The sequence below is a fragment of the Aotus nancymaae genome, unplaced genomic scaffold (genome assembly GCF_030222135.1).
Source record: "Aotus nancymaae isolate 86718 unplaced genomic scaffold, 86718_ANA_hifiasm-v0.15.2.pri h1tg000002l, whole genome shotgun sequence".
Lineage (NCBI taxonomy): Eukaryota > Metazoa > Chordata > Mammalia > Primates > Aotidae > Aotus > Aotus nancymaae.
In genome coordinates this window covers 27,634,010-27,659,030 of record NW_026988413.1, presented here as the reverse complement: position 1 = coordinate 27,659,030, position 25,021 = coordinate 27,634,010, and the positions used below count along the sequence as shown (strand labels likewise).

Below are 25,021 nucleotides of genomic sequence, written 5' to 3'. Positions count from 1 at the left end.
TTTCAGCCACATTTTCCCTTGAATGTAAGAGTTACACAGTAATAAACCATCTTGCTTAAGCATATTTTTATCACAATCTGCAGAGATATTACTGCCCTACTTAGAAACTTTCAGTGCCTGCTAGTTGTCTGTTTTTACATTACTATAAACCACCGTCTCTTCATGTTCCTCAACTCTACAGGCTTTTCCACCCTACCCCCTATAATTGATGTCATCTCATAGTTCACTGTGTGTGCAGAGGAACCTCTTGATGTTAATTCCTTCATCTTATTATAACCAAATCTATAAAGCTGCCTGTGTCTATTGCTTTTTTCCTTCCATTACAAAGGAAAGAAGTATTAGGACATAGGCATCTTTGATGGGGGACATTATTTTGTCTACCACACATTTCTTTTTTTTTTTCTTCTCAGTATAAAAGTGATATATCCTGGCCGGGCGCGGTGGCTCACGCCTATAATCCCAGCACTTTGGGAGGATGAGGTGGGTGGATCACGAGGTCAAGAAATCGAGACCATACTGATCAACATGGTGAAACCCCGTCTCTACTAAAAATACAAAAAAATTAGCTGGGCATGGTGGTGCACGCCTGTAGTCCCAGCTACTTGGCAGGCTGAGGCAGGAGAATTGCTTGAACCCAGGAGGCGGAGGTTGCGGTGAGCTGAGATCGCGCCATTGCACTCCAGCCTGGGTAACAAGAGCGAAACTCCGTCTCAAAAAAATAGAAAAAAAAAAAAAAAAGTGATATATCCTAATTCCAGAAAAATTAGAAAACTGACCAGCAATTTAGGAACTGTATAGGCCCTATTGATCTCCTAACAGAAATAGAGATCCTTAGTTCGTATTAAGAAGGGAGGGTCTCTGAATACTTAAGGCCTTTAAGATGCTTCAAGAGTTTGCCAAAAGTCACAGAGGAGAAAAATATCACCTTCTACAGAAAATCCATGGGAAAAAGGAGCATCGTAAGACTTCTGGTAAAGTATTTAGCTTCTCTAGGTTTTGGCTTCTTTATCCTTAAAATAAGAAATTGAATTAGCTGGTGTTTTTTTTTTTTTTTTTTTTTTTGAGACGGAGTTTCGCTCTTGTTAGCCAGGCTAGAGTGCAATGGCGCGATCTCGGCTCACTGCAACCTCCGCTTCCTGGGTTCAAGCAATTCTCCTGCCTCAGCCTCCCGAGTAGTTGGGACTACAGGCGTGCGCCACCATACCCAGCTAATTTTTGTATTTTTAGTAGAGACGGGGTTTCACCATGTTGACCAGGATGGTCTCGATCTCTTGACCTCGTGATCCACCCGCCTCAGCCTCCCTAAGTGCTAGGATTATAGGCTTGAGCCACTGCGCCCGGCCTAGTTAGCTGATTTCTTAAAGTATTGTCTTTATTAGTATATAAAGGCTAATATCTACATTCTACTAAAAATTAATCAAAAGAGATGAATAGATAACATACAGGTTTGCTAGTTTTTAATCAAATCAATGTATAGTGTTATTTCAGGATTCAGTCAGTTACATTTTCACAGTCAGAAAGATAAGGAAAGACTGAGAAGCTATCACAGATTGGAGAAGAACAAGGAGGACAACCAAATGTAATGTGGGATCCTGGATGGGATACTGGAACTGAAAAGGGACATTAGTGGAAAAACTGGCGAAATCCAACTAAAACCTGCAGTTTAGTTAATAATTAATAGTATTATGAGGTAATAGTATTGCACCAATATTAATTCCTTAGTTTTGATAATTGGTGTGATTTTATAAGACGTTAACCTTAGAGGACTCTAGGTGAAGTACATATGGAAACTCTCTGTACTGTTTTCACAAGTTGTTTCTAAGTCTAAAATGATTTCAAAAGAAAATTGTTTCTATTAATAAAAAGACAGTAAGAGTGGAAAAGCAATACACAGAGGGAGAGAAGTTGTTTGCAAGATTTATAACCACAAAGAACTCAAAATCAGAATATATAAATAACTCATACAAATCAGTAAAGGAAAGACTGACGACCCAATAGAAAAATAGACAAAAGACTTGAAAGACTCTTCAATGATGTCCAAATAGCCAATAAGCATATTAAAAGGTGCCTGGCAGTGCACAGGGTTCGCATCTCCAAGTTGGAACTCTTGTGTATTGCTAGTGAGAATGTGAAATGGTGCTGGTGATAATTCATGTAAAATTAGACAGACTTATTATATGATCCAGCAATTCCACTTGTGTATATATACCCAACAGAATTGAAAGCAGGGCCTCATGTAGATATTTGCACATCACTGTTGATACCAGCACTGTTCACAATAGCCAAAAGCTGGAAACAGTCCAAATGTCCATCAACAGATGAATGCATAAACAAAATGTGGCATAGACATACAATGGAATGTTATTCAACTTTAAAAAGGAATGAAATTCTGACATATGCTACAACATGGAGGATCCTTGAGAACATTATGCTAAGTGAAATGTCAGTCATAAAAGGACAAATAGATTGTATGATTCCACCTATGTGAGTTACCCAGTGTAGTCAAATTCATAGAGACAGAAAGTAGAGTAGTGGTTAGCAGGGGCTGGAGGGAAGGCAGAATGAGGAATTGTTTAATGGTTGGAGAATTGCAGTTTGATATCATGAAAAAGTTTTGGAGATGGATTGTGGTGATGGTTGTACAACAGTGTGAATGTACTTAATGCCACTGAACTTAAAAATGGTTAAAATGGTAAATCTTATGTATTTTCTCCACAGTGTTTTTAAAAAGTGGTTGTATTGGTAATGGTAGTGGTGGTGGTAAGATATATGAAAACCACAATGTGACACCATTCTCTAGAAAGGATAAAATGACAGAGACCAAGGGTGTGAAGCAACCGAAATACTGATATTTTGCTGGTAGGATTATAAACTAGAACAAGTATTTTGGAAAACTGTTTGACATTATCTATCTAGCTGAACATAAGCATACCCCATCACCTAGCAGTTCCACTCCTAGATATATATCCAGTAGAAATATTTTCATGTGGGTACCAAAAGACATTACAAGAATGATCATAGCAACATTATTTTTTTATAGTCCCCAAGCTGAAAACAACCAAAAAGCCCATCAACAGAAAAAATGGATTCAATAAATTGTGGCTGTTTGTGCAATGGGATACTTTCCCACAATATAAATAAATAAAACTGCTAGTAAGTGCCACAAACTTGGGTAACTCTTAAAAATATATTAAGCAGAAAACAAAGACACTTAAGAATAAATATTTTATGATGTTTATATCAGATTCAAAAATAGGCAAAACTCATCAATGGTGATAAGAGTCAGGACAGAGATTACCTTTGGGGAGGAGTGAGGGTAACGACTGATAGTGGACCCATGAGAAGGCCCTAGGGTACTGGGAATGTTCTAATTTCTTATCTGTGTAGTGGTTGCATAGGTGTGTTAACTTTTGAAATTTTATCAAGCTGTAACTTTTTTGTTTGTGTACTTTTGTAGATAAGTTATGCTTCCATAAAAAGTTTATTTAAAAAAAGAATATATAGAAGAAAAATAGAGAATATGGCAAGAAGTACACATTCTACATTTATTAAATGGCATTATGCTTCATTATTTAACCCCCACTCCCAGCTCAGTGACAAAACTGAGGGCCCTGAATGCAAATTCCTGTCCACTCTTATTCTTGTTGAAGTGTAAGAACAAGTTTTCAAGTTTAAGCTTGACTTTCTTTGAGGACAGCTTTAGCTAGAGGTGCTAACTGTGCAGCAAACTGAACACTGACCTAAGTGGAGCTCTAATTAGCTGTGTCAGGGAAATGGAGGATTTAAGTCCATACTCCACTCCTAGATTCTACAGACTTAACAGGGAGTAGAGAAGGTAGCTTGATGACTGCTTTAGAATAATGTAAGCTTTGTATTACTTGTTTGAGAAACACTGGATTAGTCAGTGGCAAGGAGGTACATTTAGTTACACTAAGCATAATTTTGTTATAGTGATATTTCTAGTTTTGTTAATTTTTACTCATACCCCATTCTCTTTTCCTTCCTTTTACTCTTCAGGTACCTGTTCTATATTTAATTCATTTTAGGCTTTGCCCTGAGCTAGCTAGCTATTCTTTAAATCATATATTCATCTAGCACATATTCATGAGTTGTTTACTATATGCTAGGAACTTGGAATACAAAAATAAGACATATAACTTCTGCCCTCAGATTGCTTGCAGTTCCAGTGTGGAAGGAAACAAATAATCAGTTATAGTATCAATGTTGACATGTACTGTAATAGAGATCAGTCTGGGGTATTGCTCAATAATTCTTGTAATTGATTCTTAACCTAGACCGGGAACTGGAAATGTCTACTGAAGGAAGTTACAGCTAATCTATAGGTTTTGAAAGGTGTGTGTGTGTGTGCATGCATATGCCTATGTGTGCTTTCATTCAGAGTGGGAAGGTAAGGGAATGTAGAGAGCCAAGGCTTCAGAGATACACAGAGGCCAAGTCATAAAAGGTCCTATATGTCATCACGCTAAGGAGTTTGGATTTTCTTTTGAGGATAGTGAAGAGTAATTGTGGCATTATAAACAAGGAAGTGACATGACATGTGTAAATGAATTTAATGAATAGAAGTAGGTGGTTACATGGTTGGAATTATCTAGGTAGACTTTTACTTCTCAAAGTGTTGTCCCAGCTGTATTATCATCTGAGAGCTGTTCAAAATGTACAATTTTGGGACCTACTCCAGACTTACTAAATCAGAGTGGGCATTTTAACAAGATCTTCACATGATTTATATGCATATTCAAGTTTGAAAAGCACTGATTTAGATGGATATGATGATGGTCAGGCTTTATACAGCTTGTCTGAAGAAGATAGGACAGATTGCAACAAATACTACAGAGTACATGTTCTTCCCTCTATTTGGAATAGTCTTCTCAATTCCCAGGTAACTCCCACTCATCCTTTACTTTTCTGTTGAATGAAGCTTCTCTGATGCCATGGCCCCAATACACATAATTGGTGCCTTTGCCATATGCTCCTATGTACTCATATTGTCATTTCTCACACTTTTATGTGCTTATTTAAACCTGTCTCTCCCCTTGTACTGTAAGCACCACGAAGACAAAGGCCATTTTTCTGTGGTACTTGGCACATGGTAGGCACGCAATAAACATTTGTGATTTGATTAAATGAATGAATTCATGTGTAAGAAGAGAAAATGGATTTGGGTATGTTGGAGAGAAGGATGTACATGTTATAATTGTTAACAATAATAGTTATTTTATATGTGTGTGTGTTTATTTAGTTTTGGACACCCAGTCTTGTTCTATCTCCCAGAGAGAGTGCAGTGGCAAGATCATAGCTCATTGTAACTTCAAACTCCTGGGCTCAAGCAATCCTCCCACCTCAGCCTCCCCAGTAGCTAGGACTACAGGCATATACCACTATGTCTGGCTAATTTTTTTTTTTAAGAGATGGGGTTTTGCTGTGTTGCTCAGGCCAAATAATAGTAAATTTTAAATACCATTGATAAGTTCTAGGCACTAAGTGCTTTATACATATTAATTTATTTGATCATCTCAGTTACTCCTATAGAATAGATACTCTTAATATCTCTATTTTACAGATGAGAAAACTGAGGCACAAAAAGGATAAGTAATTTGCCTAAGGTTACGCTGTTGGTAAGAAGTGAGATTCAAACCAGGCAATTGAGTACTACTCCGTGTATCTAGTTTTGGACAAAATAGCTTCCAGGTGTTTAACGTTTTATATGTATCAGTTATTTAGTCTTTATAAAAACAATGTGTAGAAGATAATATTATTCTGATTTACAAAGAAACAGAAGTTCAAAAAGGTTGTATAGCCTGAGGATACACAGCTAGTAAGTGAGGAAGCTAGCTTTCAAACCCAAGTCTATCCAACTTTAAAAGCCTTTACCAGTAATGATGATGCCTCCATGTTGAGTCCATAAAATACCTGTGAGATATGAATTTTAGATGACTGAGGAACTGAGAGTTAAGATACCTAACATCGTATAGGTTGTGAGATAGGGAGAAGGACTTAGCAATGCCCGTGTCTGTGGTAGCATTGGCATTTGGAGTTTGAAGGAGTAAGGGAGATTTAAGGTCAAGCATTCCAGCCAGTCTCATAATTGACCACATTGAGCTTTGAACTCAAGTGGTTAGGAACATTAGCCTCCATAATAAGCTGAAACTCAGGTGACTAAGGAATAGTTACTGGCTTTTTTTTTTTTTTTTTTTTATGGTCTTAGAGAAACCAAATGGTTTAGAAATACTCAGTGTCAGAACTGGAAGGAACCAGTTCTGACCTTCCACAGTTCACTCTTCCTTACCTCCCTCTCATTTTATGAGAAGGCATTAACCAAAGTCCAATGAAACAAAGCCAGGAAAAGAAGACAGGGTCACATTCTTGTATTCTGCGCACTGTGCCTTATCTCTAGGTTCCAGATTCATCAACTTTTGTTATAACTGTTCTGCCATTGCAGTAACATCTTCACCGCCTGGTTGTTTTTTAGCTTTGAACCCTGAAAAGACTAACTTTGTGTCCCTTCCCCTTTGGCCCTAAGCACATACTCACTGAATTCAGATCATCTGGCAGGCCCTATGCCCTCATGCCCTCATTGATGATGATACTATAGAATCACCACTACTGGGAACACAACTGGCACAGAGGATTTTGAGCTGTTTTTGGAGTTAAGATTCTGCTCAGCTGTTGATATACTTGGTAGATGTTTGTACAACAGAAAGCTGCAGGAGCCGATACAGTTTGCATAGCTTTTTTTGGAAGTTACTAACTCCTCATATACATGTTAAGGGTAATACAGTCATGTGCAGTGGTCTCACTCCTGCCCTGGCTATAGGTATATCCTCTAAGGCACATTATGATAAAATGAAATTCTATTGAAAACAAATTTATAACTGGTACTTATACCTTATGCCTTACACAGTCCTTGTCACTTAATAGGCCTTCAGTTCTCAAATGTAATAGCTACTATTTTATTTTCATTTCAGAATCACTGCAGAAAGATGTAGTGAGGTTGCAGTATTCAAATGGTCTATTTTAGTTAAAAATCTACATTAAGGAAACAAAAACAAGTCATAACTAAAAACAACACTTAGTTTAGCTTGCCAAAGTGATATATTTTACTTGTGTTTGTTTGTTTGTTTATTTGAGATGGAGTCTTGCTGTGTTGCCCAGGCTGGAGTATAGTGGCACAATCTCAGCTTACTGCAACCTCTGCCTCCCAGGTTTAAGCCATTTTCCCTGCCTCAACCTCCCGAGTAGCTTGGATTACAGGTGCCCGCCACCACGTCCAGCTAATTTTTGTATTTTTAGTAGAGACAGGGTTTTACCATGTTGGCTAGGCTGGTCTCGAACTCCTGGCCTCAAGTGATCCATCCATCTTGGCCTCCCAAAGTGCTGGGATCACAGGCATGAGCTACCATGCCCAGCCTATTCTTTTATTTTTAATGTTGGTTTTTCTAACAGTGATTTTCTTCTGTGGTTTAACACTACCATGAAGGTCGTCATCTTCTATTTATTTAATTAATCATTCCATAGAGAATATAGGCTGGGCATGGTGGCTCATGTCTGTAATCCCAGCACTTTGGGAGGCCAAGGCAGAAGGATTATTTGAGGTGAACTCCTGGGAGTTCAAGACCAGAGGGCAACATAGTGAGACCCCCAGCTCTACAAAAAAATTAAAAATTTGCCAGGCGTGGTGGTGCACCTGTAGTCTCAGCTAGTCAGGAGGCTGAGGTGGCAGGATCACTTGAACCTGAGAGGTCAAGCCATGATTACATCACTGTACTTAAGCCTGGGTGACAGAGTGAGACCCTGTTAGGTTAGAATATTTATTTTTAAAATTTTTCATTTACCTTCTTTTAATTTTTTTTTAACTTTTTAAATTTTTTCATTTTTGAGATGGAGTCTCGCTCTGTCACCAAGGCTGGAGTGCAGTGGTGCAATATCCACTCACTGCAACCTCTGTTTCCCAGGTTCAAGTGATTCTCCTGCCTCAGCCTCCCGAGTAGCTGAGATTACAGGCATGAGCCACCTCGCCCGACTTCTTTTACCTTTACTTTTTTTTTATTACCACATTAGTCTACACTATCAATATAATCTAGTAATATTCTTATCACTGAAATATTCTAAGGGTTGGGCTTCTGTCTAGCCATAAAATAGACTTTTGACCTTGATTTGTTCCTTAAAGATTCATTATAATGCAGATCAAAATGGATTACAATGGGTACAGATCAAGCAATGAAAAGTAGATTATATATTCCTGCAGAGATAATGTTGTAATTAAGGATTAAAACCCTACTAAAGAATTCTCATTAAATAAGTCACATAGCTGTAGTCAGTAATATAACTAAGCCCCTATAAATATAAAACAATGTTCCGTATTCTATAAAATGGACATAAACATACTGAATACATTGATTATGCAAGTTCCTTCCAAAGTATAATAAAGTATATGTACAGCATGCAGAAATTTTAAATTTGGTAATTTCTTAAGCACCTACTATATTCCAAGCATTGTAGGCAAATCAAAGTAGGCTAAGCTCTTGAAGAGCCTGGCGACTAACGAGGGGTAACACATGTACATAGTAACTATAATTTGAGGAAGGGTGAGAATGGTGATATAGCCAAAGAACAATGCTAGATGAAGGAGAGATTCCTTTTTTAAGGTCAGGTTTCATGGTAGAACTATCATTCCTTTAAGTATTTGAAAAAGTGAAGATGATGGAAGTGAAGGCAGAAATGAATGCATTTTGATTTGAGAAAATGACATGAGCAAAGGCATTGAAGTGGGAAAGAACACATCATAACAATAACATAATTTAGAGCTACCATTAATTAACTACTTTGAGTATGTACCCTTTTAAAATCCTCGTGTCAGTCCCATTAGGTAAGTGGCTGTTATTATTTCCACCATACAAATTGGAAATTGGAGTTATATAGAGAGGTCAAGTAAGTGGCAGAGGTAGGATTCTAACCTAACTGCCTGATTCCAAAACCAGTGTTCATGGTTGCAATACTGTAATCTTTACATTCAAGAAATAGCAGATAATACGGTCTACCTGGAGAATAGAGTGTGTGTATGCGTGTGAACTGGATAGTTTTCTGGGAAAGGATTTGTAGAGGGTTTTTAAGAGAGTGAAAATGAACAGAAAGGGATAGATGAAAAGTTTGGTGGAGGAGGGCACAGAAATAATACACAACTGATTGTTCTGGGGACTGCGGAAAAGGGGGAAATTAAAGGTGCCTGAGGTTTCGTGTGTGGTTGCCTGAGGACAGTGGCATCACAAACACAAATAGAAAAGTGAGGAGAAGAAAGTGTTGTGTGGGGCGGGGGGCTGGGAAAGGAAAGATGGAGCAATAATTTTGACTGTAGACATGTTGCATTTAAAACACAGATGAAATACACCATTGGAAATTTAGGCAATAAATGTGACTTCTTATTTTAAGAAGTCCTCTGAGTTAAAAGGAAGACCAGAGGACAATAACTACAGGTTGCTAGGAGCTAAGACTTTATCAGAATTGACACCCTGACTTCAGTGGGCCTTACCTTCCCTGTATCTCATCAACCTGTGTCCTGACATCACTCAAATCACTTCACTCCATAGCGCCTCTATGACCACAGCTTCCTTTACTTCTGCCTCTGCTGTTCTTACTTCACCTGTTCTCCATCCTCCCTGTGATCCCTTGATACCTCTGAATGCACCTGGTTCAACAGTCCCTTTCTGTTTTCATCTTCCTTTCTCTCTAGTCAAACCTCTGGCCATTTATTTGAATTCTGACCTCTCTGGCATAGATACTGCCTTTCTCCCCTCCATTCCAAATCCAAAGGACCATTCTCTTAACTAGTGAAGGCTTAAAGGGTAATGAACTGTGAACCCCCCAAATCTGAGACAAGTCTCGGTTAATTTAGAAAGTTTATTTTGCCAAGGTTGAGGACATGCTGTCATGACACAGCCTCAGGAGGTCCTGATGACATGTGCCTAAGGTGGTCAGAGCACAGTTTGGTTTTATACATTTTAGAAGGACATGAGACATCAGTCAACGTATGTATGATGAACACTGGTTCAGTCTGGAAAGGTGGGACAACTGGAAGCAGGGAGGAGTTTCTAGGTCATAGGTAGATAAGAGACAAATGATTGCATTCTTTTGAGTTTCGCGTCTCCAAAAGAGGCAATCAGATACACATTTATCTTGGTGAGCAGAGGGGTGATATTCAACAGAATCTGAGGCAAGTTTGCCCTAAGCAGTTCCAGCTTGACTTTTCGCTTTGGCTTAGTGATTTTGGGGGCCCAAGATATTTTCCTTTCACAGAACCTATAATCATAATTATAATACTGGCACTATTAGCTCTAGAGGAACTATCCTTTTCAATGGGAATTAACACTGTAAAGAGTCCTGGTCCTTAAAGGAACCAAAGCAGGCATATCTTGTTAGGCTTTGTGCCTGAAACCTGTGGTACTCTTACTGGATAATATACTCTTGAAATGAACGAAGCAGGTGAGATAGGCTAGTTTATGTCTTATTTCCAAACTTCTGAAGTGTGCAGCAGAAGGGAGTTGGCATGGAGACAAAGCAGAAACAACTTCAGAGGACCTTTAAGGTGACAGTGTACAGGGCTACTGCACTGGCATCCCGTGTCTTCCTGAAACCAGTCCTGTGTGTAAAATCCAGCATTGGTTAGGGACTTTGAGGCAGCACTAGTCTTGATTGGAAACCCTGGCTCTCCTCTAAACCTACACTTCTGTGGCTCCTGACTAGCCTCAGGGAAGCCGCTTTGCAATCAGCACCTTCCTGTCTGTAGCTGAGAGCCCTGAGATCTTCATGTACGTAACACAGGGAGCCAGCAGAGGGTGTTGTCGTCCCAGAACTTTTTTAGAGCTTCTAAGAAGTTCTGATTTTGAAAAAGATCTTCCTAGGCTCCATCCGAACCTCTCATGCAATAAGACTCTGACTCTTGAGATATGCGAGAGTTTGGTGCCAGACCCCTGGTGTGAGCAGATAGGGAAGCTTCTGCATAGCTGTTTAAACTTGAAAGCTGTAGGAGCTCTTGATTTCAAGGAAACGCCTGTTTACTGATCCAAATCAAACAACTCTTGAGAAATGGGAGTGCCTTCCTGACCGCAGTCTTTATTGATCTTGGTATCAGCACCTCTAGTGACGTGTCCTGAAGGGTGGGAGAAAATTCACAAGTGCCTCACACATAGGGAAAGAAGAAAGTCCAACTATTGCTGCAGAAAGTCCCCACTGGGGAGGTGCGGGTAGAGTGTTTGGGTATATTAAACACTGAGTGCCCTGTGAGAAGCACAGTGCCTGGGTGCCGTACTTTGCATCAGCTCGGATATTGAAATCAGACACAGAAGACTTTGAAGCCGGCCAGTAAGGGATTGTCAGGCAGTTGACTAATGCTTTTGATTTGAATCGGAGGCTGCTGTGAAAAGGGATGCAGCTTCTGCTAGCCACCGTGAACTTCTGAATCTCACTAGGTTTGGGTCTGCTTTGGGGGACACAGATAACCCCGGCATTTCCAAACCAGCTTTCCCTTTTGCTTCAGGACATATCTTACCCAAGCCTGCACTATGGAGCAGGGGGACGGTAATGAGGGCACCTCGGCTTTTCACATGCCTGAGTGGATGGTGAGTTCTTTGGTCACTTTGTTTCTCCTTCTGTTTCTTGATAACGAGAGGCAACCATTTTTGACAGGTGACAAGGATCACCTGTAAGAAGCTCCTCCCAAGATCTGTGGTTGGAAAAACAGTTACCTCTCTAATTTCTGATTAGTTCCTAGGTACTAGGTCGCCACTGATTCTTATTTATCAGGGAAGCTGGGAAAGGTGTGAGAGTTGCCTGGCCAGTTGCCTGGGTGTCTCTGGTGGGTGGGGGCTTTCCTCCTGCTGCTGGTGTGATGTATGGGTTATGTTTCCTGTGACTGTTTTGCCCTTCTGTTTTCAACCTGATGCTTCATTTGTTTCTCTCGGGGTAAAGAAAAAGAACAATGAGGAGAAAAAACAAAAACAGAACTTACAGAAATGGTGCTCTCTCAAGTCTGAAAAGATTTCAAACATTTCTCCCCTCCCGGCCCGTATTTTTCCCTTCAGTCACAACATTTCCCTATTTTCCCCCAGCTATTCTTTATATATATGTTTCTATAAGGCAGGAACTGTAGCTCTCTTGGTACAGTTCTTCAGAATACCATATTTGTCTGGTCAGTAGTTTTGCTATAGTGATAATAAGGACTTATCTGTTGATAAGAACTAGCATATAAACCTGTTATATTGGATCCAGTTTCAACTTTTAGTTTAAAAACAGTAACCATCCTTATGTTTCTAAATGGTTTCTTTTAGATTTAGCCTGATTTCTTACAGCCTATACAGGTTTATATTTATGGGTTTGTTTTTCCACTATGGAAAACTAGTTAGACTCTTTAAAACATATTTGAAGTTCTTTTTAGCTTTTATAGAATTACGGACTTGAAGAAATAACTATTGATAATGAGACAGAATATATAGTAGGCCTAACAAAGGCCCAGCTGAAGAGCTTACATTTCAACTCATTGTTACAACTATTGTTTATTATTTTGGGGGAGGTTATTGCTGTTCTTCTTAATGTTGTTTCAGAACATTGTGTTCAGTTTGGGTTTTTTTTTCCTAATTTTTATTTTGAGATGGAGTCTGGCTCTGTTGCCCAGGCTGGAGTGCAGTGGCGTGATCTCAGCTCGCTGCAACCTGCGCCTCCCGGGTTCAAGTGATTCTCTTGCCTCAGCCTCCCGAGTAGCTGGGATTACAGGTGTGCACCACCACACCGGGTAATTTTTGTATTTTTGGTGGAGACGGGGTTTCACCATGCTGGCCAGGCTGGTCTCGAACTCCGGACATCAGGTGATCCACCCACCTCGGCCTCCCAAAGTGCTGGAATTACACATGTAAGCCAGCATGCCCAGCCTTGTGTTCAATTTTAAAACATTTGCTGGAAAGAAATACTATCCATCTACAAGCTTATTCCAAGTAATGTATTGTTTTAGAATTAATGGAAGGATTTATTTAATAATTCTGATTGGGTTGAGTTTTTTTTAATCTCTTGCTCCTTGCTAATAACAAAAAGGGGGAAAAAGAAATTTGGTTTTCTTAGGGGAAGGGCCACATTAAGGTATCGAACTTTGGTATTCCTATAAAGGAATATTTCAGAAGAATTCTACTGAACATTAGTGTGCCAACTCAGAATCAATCCAAGTTTTATAGTAATTCTTATTGCTGTCACAGTCCTCAGCGTCTTACATGCTTAGCATATCCCCTCAAAGTTCAGTAGCAGCTCCTACTGAACTTTCACCCACTGACCTTCTTTCTACTTATGTGAACAGGAGAACGGCCCTAAAGGAGTTGGTGTGACCACGGCATAAGGGATATGATCTAGGGCTTCCCAGCTTTTAGAAAACACTCTTTAGTAAAGCACAGCTTTTCAGTGCTGCTTCTTGGTTGGTAAAAAACTAAAAAATAAAAAATTAAGAAAAGCACAGCTCTGCCCGGGCGTGGTGGCTCACGCCTGCAATCTCAGCACTTTGGGAGGCCGAGGTGGATGGATCACGAGGTCAAGAGATCGAGACCATCCTGGCCAACATGGTGAAACCCTGTCTCTACTAAAAATACAAAAATCAGCTGGACATGGTGGTACACGCCTGTAGTCCCAGCTACTTAGGAGATTGAGGCAGGAGAATCACTTGAACCCAGGAGGTGGAAGTTACAGTGAGCTGAGATCGCACCACTGCGCTCTAGCCTGGCAATAAAGCAAGACTCCGTCTGAAAAAAAAAAAAAAAAAAAAAGAAAAGCACAGCTTTGCTCTGCATTGCTCTGTTTTTAATAAGATATTACTCTCATTTAGAAATTTCTTGGCCATTCTCTCTTAAATAGCAGGAAAATACCTTTCCTCAGTGGTTTTTTGAACAGCAGTAAGAAGGAATAGGGAGGGGCTAGTCTTCAATAACACGATTGTCTCATTGCTAGCTTTTCCTTGCCAAAGACTTTTGAGGCTTTCTTTTAGATACCATGTAAGTCATTGACTTCTGACTTGGTCTGAAAGTACTTCATTAGGCTGCTGCTGATAGCCACTTAGCCAAGAAAGCTAACCTCTGAGCACCCTCTAGTGTATTGCCTATAGCTTTCCAGATCTTACTTCAGAAAAGTTAAAGTGCCTTTTAATCCCCAAGAAAAAATCCTTGCTCCAGCTCCCATATGGGGCCAAAATTTCAAGTTAAAGTTTTAACAAGTATCTGACTCATGTTTTCATTTACATATTAGTGTAATGAAATTTTCACCGAAACTATCACTGCCACCAAAGGAAATATGAGAAGTCTCTCAAATATTCTTTCAGGAGAAAAATTTAGCAGAGCAGGTATATTACAACATCTCCCTTTCTGTTAAAAATCACTAACAAAAAGGGACTTGCATATCCTTCAGAGAACAGGACTCATACAACATATAAAGCTGACAGTACTCACATCTTTGATTCCCAGCAGGGAAATAAGCCAGGATGAAGCCTGAAGAACCCCAGTCTCAAGAACTGACAAGGTAGACATTCAAGGTTACGTTCCATCAATCACTGGAAAACTTCTCCTGGAGCCTCTGCTCCTCAGCTGTTTTCATGTTCAGGCAGTTTTATTGCTGAAAGGTTGGGGAACACATCCTTTTAAAGATTGTCTTTATTAATGTGTCCTATTTCCCCTGAGAGCTCTTTAGTCCCTTCTGGAAGTAACCTTGTCTAACATGCATGGAGATCAGCAATAACTTTTTCTGTGTTTCTACATTTTAATATTTCCCCCTCCTCCTCCTCCTCCCACTCCAGCTCTCTGTAGTGCTTGGTACTTTTCCATAGGAAATCTGGTGGATTGACTTTCTTGAGTACCCAGACAGCTTGATGCCCAGTATTCTTTTGGCTAGAAGTAATCCTTTTCATAGGTAAAGGGTTAGTTCAAGCTGCTCATTTGGCTTGGAAGAGAGAGGTGTTTTGAGGAATATCTGAACCATATCTACTTGGAAGTAGAGACAAATCCTTCAAAGTATCTGATAAATGGTGGTAGAGGTAGCTTGACTATAACTCTAGGTCAGGATTGGCACTTAAAACAGAAAGCCATTTGGAAAACTGATGAAAACTATGAGCTCTCTCCCCAGGAAAATACAAACACAAAATTTTGCATACTGTTTTAGGGGGTTCTAGACATCCATGGAATCTAGGTTAAGAACACTTAATCTGAAAGAATAGAAATATTGATATTTTAGGCTTGTATATCAATATGTAGTTTTCAAAACCTTCTCACATTATCTTATCTCAGCATACATTTTAGATAGGCAAAGTAGATATGATTATCCCCATTTTAGAAATGATAACAGACCTTAAGAAGTAGAGATACAGATATATCATTTATAGTATTACTTTATGTACTTGAAAAGGAATTAATTGGTTTCTCTTGGCCTGATCCTCTTTAGGATAAACAGATCTTCTATCCTCTCCATGAGTCCTATTTTTCTTAATGTATTACCTATCTCTTCTTAAGAGTCTTAAGTTATGGAAATCAGAATTAGACCCAGTTTTCTTTAGACGCTGTGTTGGGGGTAAAGAAAGAATCACCTCAGCCAGGCACAGTGGCTCACGCCTCTAGTCCCAGCACTTTGGGAGGCCAGGATAGGCAGATCACCTGATGTCAGGAGTTTGAGACATGCCTAACCAATATGGTGAAACCCCATCTCTACTAAAAAATGCAAAAAAAATTAGCCAGGCTTGGTGGTGTGCGCCTGTAATCCCAGCTACTCAGGAGGCTGAGGCAGGAGAATCACTTGAACCCCGGAGGCGGAGGTTGCAGTGAGCCAAGATTGCACCATTACACTCCAGCCTGGGTGACAAGAGTGAAACTCCATCTCACAAAAAGAAAAGAAAAGAAAGGATCACCTCATTGTGTTATCTGACCTTTCAAATAACCTTTACTTTTCTGCCTGTGAAGGTGCATCCATGGTTATAGCCATGGATAGGATAGAATGATTGGTTAAGGAGAGTCAAGAGAATCAAGGCTGCTTTACTTATGCTTGGAGAAAGTGTTAGAGCAGTGGTTCTCAAAGTGTGGTCTTCAGACCAGTAGCATCAGCGCCACCCGGCTGACTTACTCAAAACCTGGGACTTACTCAAAACACAAAATCTTCAACCAGAGAGTTGGAAGCTGAAAAAAAAAATTTTTAATTACAAAATAGAAAAGCCTGGGTCCCCTCCAGACCTAATAAGTCAAAAACCCTCGGGGTTAAAATCCAGCAATGTGCTTTAATAAGCTCTCCAGGTGATTTTGACGCAGCAAAAATTTGAGAATTACTGTAATCGATAAAAACTTATTAAGTGGTAAGGCTTTTCCTGTCACTATCTTAAAATGTCTTCTGGTTATATTTGGTATAGCTATGCCAGTCCTTCTGGCTCAGGTTATCTGACTTAAGTCATTGGACCAAGGAGTTCCTTTTTACCTGAGTGAGGGAAATGGGAACCAGCTTAGTACATGTGTACTAGGGTAGACATTCTTATTAGAAGAAGCAGAAGTTTAGAGATTCATCAAGCAAGCAAGTGATCTGTCTCATTTTGTGAAATGATGAGTAAGAGATCAGAATTGCTGTGGGTGATGGTGAACATCCATGTTTGAGTTCAATTAATTTCTGTTTCCATTTCTGGTAGTGGCATTGGGCAAAGTTGCCACTTAAAGAGCTGAGTTCTAATTCTTATATAATTAGGTGTTTTTGAATTGTGACTTGATCAGGGCCCCAAGATTATCCGGATGATGTCATTTCTAAGATGTAATCTGATATGAAAATGAATTTAAAGAATAATTTTAGGCCGGGCGCGGTGGCTCACACCTGTAATCCCAGCACTTTGGGAGGCCGAGGCGGGTGGATCACGAGGTCAAGAGATCGAGACCATCCTGGTCAGCATGGTGAAACCCCATCTCTACTAAAAATACAAAAAATTAGCTGGGCACGGTGGCGCGTGCCTGTAATCCCAACTACTCAGGAGGCTGAGGGAGGAGAATTGCCTGAACCCAGGAGGTGGAGGTTGCGGTGAGCCGAGATCGTGCCATTGCACTCCAGCCTGGGTAACAAGAGCAAAACTCCGTCTCAAAAAAAAAAAAAAAAGAATAATTTTAAGTTAAGCAAATTTAAAGATAAATGATTTGGGGCTAGTACATCTAGGATTAGGGCCAGGGGAGTTCTTTGGTCTTCTGATTAATATCATAAGGTATGGTATAGTAGATAAGAGCTTTGGCTCTGGCATAAACACAGGCTTGAATTCCAGTCCCATTGCTTACTTGCTCTGAGACCTTGGACAAATCATGTGTTCCCTCAGAGTTACTCTTTCCTGCTTTGTCAAGTGAGAATAATACTGCATACTTCTTAAGATTTTTGTACAAATAATAGAAGTAACATACACAGAACTGTGAATATAGGCACTTACCAAACCTTTCTCGTCCAGAGAAGTCAGTAACAGTATGCAATATGACCTTTTCTCTCTAAATAAAGATTATCCTTAAAAAAAAGAATCTGCCGGCCAGGTGTGGTGGCTCACGCCTATAATCCCAGCACTTTGAGAGGCCAAGGTGGGTGGATCACCTGAGATCTGGAGTTCGAGACCAGCCTGACCAACATGGTAAAACCACATCTGTACTAAAAATACAAAAAATTAGCTGGGCGTGGTGGTACATGCCTGTAATCCCAGCTATTTGGGAAGCCGAGGTAGGAGAATCACTTGAACCTGGGAGGCAGAGGTTGTAGTAAGCTGAGATCGCTCCATTGCACTCCAGCCTCGGCAAAAAGAGCAAAACTCCATCTCAAAAAAAAAAAAAAAGAGAGAATCTACCATTTTATATCCCTTCCTGTGCTCAACAAGCAGTCTTTTAAGGAAGAATTCATATCACTTTCCCCCCAATCTCTGTAGCAGACAGTCAAGTGTAGCTTTCTTCTTCACTCTCTCTTTCAGAAATCAGCAAATAAATAATGTGATTCTTTGCCCTTTTGCTTGAATATTTGGTATGTAATAAGGTTGTTGTGATTCTGGGGACTGTCAGGAGATAAGAAACTTCCCTTTGTAGTCATACCTTCCTTGAGCACACATTTTGTGAAGAAAGGAAACTGGGTCACCCTATGCCAAATCAGCAACAATCTTGAGCTGGGACTAGAAACCAAATGTCAAAACCTGTGTAAAAGATGCACAATTCAGAAGAAGGCAGTGAACTGAGAAAACTGATTTCCTTGGTGACAGGACTGAAATCAGTGTCCCCAGTCTGGCTAATCCAAGGACACAGGGTGTAGGGTAGGGACTGCCTGAGTACTTGGCACCATTAATTTTTTTTCCTTACTCTTTTAATAAAGTCTCTCATTGTTTTAGTGGCTCTGTAGTTAATTTTTTTCTAATGAGACTAGGTTAACTAAAATCATCTGACGTGGAAAAGGAGGAGGTAAGGTTAAAAAGGAACCTAATTAGCAAGTTAATTATAGCAAGCAAAAAAGTGCAGTGGTTATATAAATAAGCTATTGTTATGCGCATGCAAGTTGGGCCTTGTCAAGGGACTTGCTAAGGTTTAGAGGTCAGAGGATCCATGTAATTAGGTGTTTAGGAAAAAAATAAATAAAAGCAAAACAGCTACCAGAATTAGGAATGGCTGATGAGCCACTACCAGAAATGTCTTATTAAATTGGGACTGGACTGCTGAAGGGGTTGTTGGAGCTGCTTCAGGGATTCCAAGGAAGAGTAGTCCCCCACCCCCCAGCCCAAAAAGCTGGCTGGAACCAGAGCCAACAGAATTGCTGATGAGGAAAGTTTAAAGGCCTGATCACAAGGGTCCCTGGACCACAGAGGTGGCAGTGGGGCTGGTTATGTCACTATGCTGGGCAGCAAGAAGAAATACATTGTTAATGGCAACTCTGGGATTAAAGCCCAGGTGAGGCTAAGCTCTTATTTACCAGTCTTGCTGCTGCTATAGCCGTTATTGTAAAAGGCCAGCTTATACTCTTTTTTCCCCTCCTTTCCTGCTTTCAACCCTCCCTCTGGCATAAGGTGAGCTACACCTCTTTTAACAGTCTCTTCCTCCCTTGCCTTAATGCCTGTTGGAATTAGGCAGTTCTCTCTCAAATGGAAAAGAAGGATTACCTTAAAAGACTCTGGTTCCAGACAAGGTAGGAAAGTTAGGGGTAGAATCTACTAAGGTACCACAACTGGGGCGGGTAGATTACAAAACCAATCCATTACGAAATGGACTGTTGAGTGAAGGATATAATGGCATTTAAATATTGAGGGGAGGCAGGCACCAGGGAGCCACTTGAATCATGTTCTGGTTATCGGAGAAAGATACTTGTTTCTTGGGAAAATTCTGTAACTCATATTTAAGTGGTTAGTCTTGCTCTGATATTTTTCTGTCTTAAAGAAACTTGAATTCAGTGTCTAACCAGTAAGCAAGGTTTTAGAACCCTGTGTTCTAAATGGAGAGAGCCTTGCACAGCCTAGTCCTCTTTGGTACCAAAAGACAGCATGAACTTGTCCTGGGAAGGAGGGATTACTGTAAATAGAAAACACTATGGAGAAGACAGCTCAGCTCAGAGAAACTGGTTTGAGGTGATAGTGCAGCTAGATAGCTATATGGTTTATTCACTCCGATCCTACAAATCTAGAGAATAAGAGTGACTGGCCCCCTCTAGTGGTGTGTGTACATGGTGTGTGTGCATATGCACTCAGACGTGCATGTACACAGGTGTGGATGTGTTGGGGTCGTGTTGAGCATCTGAAACAGAGTTTGTTCTTCTTTAAAGGGGACACCGGAAAAGTTAGTGACTCAGTGTGGCCTTTGAAAAGTGCCATTATTATTCCTTTTCCTAGATGGGCTTCTAAAAAAGAATAAAGACATATGACTGTTTTGAACAAGGTTGGTGAAATGGAAGCCATAGTTTGCAGCCTGACTACTGTCCACCTCCCCAGCTTTCCACCCTCCCTCTTCTTCTGTCTAGCTCTTTTTGCCCTTAAAAATTATTTTAACTTTTGACTTGGTTTATGTTTACCATGTTTACTGAATACTCAACCAAGTATAGACACTAAAGATCGAATAGGCTACTTCTGATATATTGATTTAGCACTTGATTGAGTGCCTAGGATTTGTGCCTGAGGATATAAGGGTGAATAAGAATCACAGCTTCTCCCTTTATGGAGCCTATAGTTTATAGAAAATACAAGTAGGTAGACAGATAGTTACATTCACTGTGATAAGTGCTGTGCTAGGAGAAATGCAATACATGAAAGTTCATGTACGTCTTATGGGAGTACATAGAAAGGGAACTTTATTTTTTTGGAATAAATTGCTAGTTGAGCAAAATAATCATCTTTGTCATTTTCTTTAGTTCGAGAAGAGCTTCTAATCTGATGAGTTTTCCTATTGCTGAAAAAAATTTACAAGCCCTAAAGCACTTTGCAGGCTTTATTTGTTGTAGTTGAACATGCTATGAATTCCCGTAAAAGGCAATGTGAAGCTAATTCCATTTGGCAATGGTCCCCTTGTTGCAGTACTCAAGTGACTCATTAGTTACCTCTAACTGCAGGAAGTGGAGCCATCAGTTCCTGCTTTCATTTGGGTGTACTGTATGTTCTGCCCATCAAGGAACCATCTTTTTATCATTAAAGGTAGAGTCACTTGTCAGGTCTTTGATCTTTTTCATTAGACTTTCCTCTGTGCCACCTTGGATCCAGAATAGGCAATTATGCAAACAGAGAAAAAGAAAAGTTATTAGTTGAATAAAGTATATGAGCTTTTTTTCCCCAAACAAGTATAGCTTACAAATGACCTTTAATTTGTAAAGTATTATGAAGTATCAGCTGGAACCTCCAACAATAGGAGAAAGATAAAATTGTAAGAAAATCATTATCAGATTTCATCCAAAATGCAACCTCCAGAGTATGATCTGAGGTTTATACATACTCAGTCAATTAATCTGCTGCTTCTACATTTATTATAATGATGAATCTTACTGCTTTTAGGTATTTTATAGTATCAAATATCAAAAAACTGATATTTACTTACTGGTACTGGAAGGCTATCTAATATATTTTAGAAAAGCTTTAACAAATTAGAGTGGCTACCTGCAAAAGTTACAAGAGCATTGAACTGTAGGGGTTGGGTAGGGAGTGGATTTATTGAATTTCCTGCTATGTTCAGTTTACATGCATTGTTTCATTGAACCCTCTCTAAAATCTATGAGCGGTAAGTAGTTTTATCTCTGTTGTACTTATGGAAAAATAAGACTCACTAAAACATCTTGAGCAACATCACACAGCTAATGAGTGGCATAGCCAGAATTTGAATGCAGTTCCAGAATGTTCATTCTTAATGAAGAGCCTTTTTTAAAATTATTAAATCATACCATTTCCTGAGATTCTTGAAACCTGAATGCAAGTCATTTTGCCTTTCTGTACCTTGCAATTTTCTCATCTAGATATATAGAGGTTACAAATATGATGGTCTCAAAGATTTTTTCCAGCTTTACTTTTCAGTGAAACTGTAGAAAATATTTCTGAATATGACTCAACTTTCTAAAAATTTATTTTAACCAGAATGTCCCATTCCCTATTTGCGGGGAGAGGGGTGTCACAATTTTATTGCAAAAAGCATATAGTCAAAGAGTGGGCCAGGCACAGAGGCCCGTGCCTGTAATCCCAGCACTTTGGGAGGCTGAGGTGTGTGGATCACTCGAGGTCAGGAGTTCGAGACCAGCCTGGCCAACATGGTGAAACCTCATCTCCACTAAAAGTACAAAAATGAGCAGGGCATGGTGGTGTGCACCTGTAATCCCAGCAGCTCGAGGTGCTGAGGCATGAGAATCGTTTGAACACAGCAGGTGGAGGTTGCAGTGAGCCGAGATCACTGAGGCAGGAGAATTGATTGAACCCAGAAGGTAGAGGTTGTGGTGAGCCAGGATTGTGCCACTGCACTCCAGCCTGGGTGACAGAGTGAGACTGTCTCAGAAACAAAACAAAAAAAAGAGTGTATCAAAGATTTAAATTTGATTAGAAACATAGTAGGTAAAGAATGAGATATTGCCAGACACAGTAGTCCCAGCTGTGTGAGAGGCTGAGGTGAGAGGATCGCTTGAACCCAGGAGTTCAAGGTCAGCCTGGGCACCATAGAAAGACCCCATCTCTATTTAAAAAAAAAAAAATGAAAAAGTATTCTTCTCTTCAAAGAGTCTTAACATTCCAAATAAGGATTGATACAATAAGATCAACTGTTGGGAAAGGTGAGAGCCTGTAATACCAAGCCTTGAATTGCTGTGTCAAAATGGAGGTGCTTTTTCTTTATATAACTAGCTTTCTTTTTCTTAGCAGATCCAGTTTGCTGACCAGAAGCAAGAATTCAACAAACGTCCCACCAAAATTGGACGTCGTTCTCTGTCTCGTTCCATTTCTCAGTCATCTACTGACAGCTACAGCTCGGGTGAGTACTGAGCTGCTGTGGACCCAGCTGTTGAGGCTATTAAGTACCAAGTCAATGGGACCTCCTGTCTATCCAAAGCTAATTAAGCATGAGCAAGACTGTGCTTTGAATAAATACTTTGAGTCAAAATTTAGACTAAAATTCTGGGTGGAAGCTTTGCATTTCTTTTGGAAATTCAGAGTGGAGCTTAATAGAGGCCTCCTCTTCCAATAGAAGCAGAAGAGAGTGATTAAGGAAATTGAATTCTTTAATCTACTCAGAAGGGTGGGAATATGTAGTTCACTGATGACCTTTCCTAAACAGTATGTGTACATATTCGTGGGTTGTTTTTTTTTTCCATCCTTTGAAAACAAAAAAGTTCTTCATTTCTCCATGTGATACTTGCAAATTAACAGGGAAACCTCAATTGCCCCAAGAAATAATGAAGACACTATAGCTAGTTCAAGCAAGTGAGCCCTTTGCCTTCTCTCCTAAGCTGTGACATTGGACTTCTTGTTACTCCTTCCATCTGTTGCATTAGCATTAATTCAAATACATGTGCCTTGGGACTGAGTTATCATTGAATGCCAGTTGAGCTGTTATCACGTAGGACCCCTTGAAGGCATCAGCCATTTGTGCTAAACGCTGCCTAATATGAATCTGATTTAATGTGGAGTTCATTTATTATGTTCTTGTGTTGGGATGTGGTAGGGAGCTGAGTGTTTGCCCTAGTTACCTCTTCACATTATAAATGGTAATATTCAGTAGAAAACTTTTGTCATGACCTGAAATTTTATTTGTTCTTTGTACAAATAGGAAAGTAATATTTGTTATATAAAGTTGAAGAACAGTTGTTTGGGAAACTGTAGCTTTTAGGCTGAGTAGATTATATACTTTTTACGTTTCTCTTTTTACTTTCCCCCCGCAATAACAGTGAATGATGTAAAGCATATGACATCACTTTCTATGGATTTTTATCTAAAGGTACAGAATCTCGTACTACCTTTTTTGAGGGGTAGTACAAGATTTGAGACAGGGTCTCACTCTGTCACCCAGGCTGGAGTGCAGTGGCACGGTCATAGCTCACTGTAGCCTTGACCTCCTGGACTCAAGCGATCCTCCCACCTCAGTCTCCTGAGTAGCTGAGACCACAGGCGCCCACCACCATGCCTGCCTAAATTTACAATTATTTTGGGCTCAAGTGATTCTCTCTCCTCAGCCTACCAAAGTGCTGGGATTACAGGCATGAGCCACTGTGCCTGGCTGGGAAACCTATCTTAATCTTATTCTGCTGAAATAAGCAGTGTTGAAAATTCATGAACTGGTTAATATAACTCTGGAAACCATAATAATTGTGAAAAATGTGAATTGTAAATTTTAAGCTGTGGGTTTGTGCATGTTATCTAAAGATTGATACTGAATAATAATAATATCAAATTTTAACTCCAGCTCAGTCTCTCCCCTACACACTAGATATACATATCCACCTGTGTTCCTGCAGAGGAAATGAATGCCTGCCATCCTACCCAACCCCCATAGGCAGGGAGGGTACTTTAAAAATATCTATTTACTTGGAAGAGAGTAATTGATGCCCTTGGTTTCTAAGTGAGCACATAGTGGCTTGGCATAGCTTTTTGGTGAATGATATGGACTGGTATCATCCTGGTAAATTTGGACCTTTTAGATTAAACTATATGAAATTACCCTTTTTATAAGTCAAAAATTGTCAACCTAATATATCTATTTAACAATATTAAGTTTAGGAGCAGGGAGTCAAAACATCCTGGAAATGAAAAAGAACTTAAAGATCTCATTCAGCTTCCCACTGGTTGCTCTTTGGGAGCATTTTAAACCATGGGGTGCAACTTACTATAATTTGTCTCCTGTTACGTTCTTATATAATCCCTGGAATTTAAAGATTTTATTTAAAATTTGCTGGGTTTGGTTGCCTGATTTAGGGGTATCCCACTGCCCTGGTTACCCTTATCTGGACCTGTTTCAGATTAGGTATTATTTTAAAAATATTATGCCTATCAACACAATATTCTCAATGATCTGAACTAGTGTTAGTTCTGTAAACTCGTGATTTTAAAATGAAACCTAAAATGTTTGCTTCTTTGGCAGCTGCATCACATGCACTGTTGCCTTGTTTTGTTTTTTCTTTTTTCTTTTTCTTTTTCCCCTTTGAGTGAATGGTTGTCAAGCCCTTTTAAACAGACTCTGAATAGAAATGGCTACTACCTTGATTCTTGGACTAGGAGTTAGGAGAGACCTAGTTTCTAGTCTTTGATCCATGTTTGATTTGTTGTGTGATGCTGGAAAACTCTTGCACCTGGCACATTCATAATACAGACAATGGAAAGTTATATAAAATGATAGAAAAACAGCTCCATGTGCATCAAATGAAAAGCTAAGAGTAATGGAACTGACTCACCACTCTCTAAATATGAAATGATATATATGCAAATATATGTCAGTAAGAACTTGAGGCCCATTTTCAGCATGCATTATAATTTAAATGACTAGGCTGGACACAGTGGCTCACACCTGTAATT

The 25,021-nt window shown here is 39.7% G+C and overlaps 1 protein-coding gene across 7 annotated transcripts in view; it reads left to right on the top strand.

Moving 5' to 3' along the window:
• AHCYL2 (adenosylhomocysteinase like 2) overlaps window positions 1–25,021 on the top strand; it is a 199,819-nt gene that overhangs the window by 124,981 nt on the left and 49,817 nt on the right. For 2 of the 7 annotated variants that reach the window (XM_064373564.1, XM_064373588.1), the window contains exon 2: window positions 22,379–22,487. In XM_064373564.1, the coding sequence (XP_064229634.1) occupies window positions 22,379–22,487 (109 nt within the window). Of the gene's footprint in view, window positions 1–11,196; window positions 11,634–18,851; window positions 18,954–22,375; window positions 22,488–25,021 lie in introns of those variants that run through there. The other 5 variants (XM_064373576.1, XM_064373567.1, XM_064373570.1 and 2 more) reach the window with 5 other exon arrangements.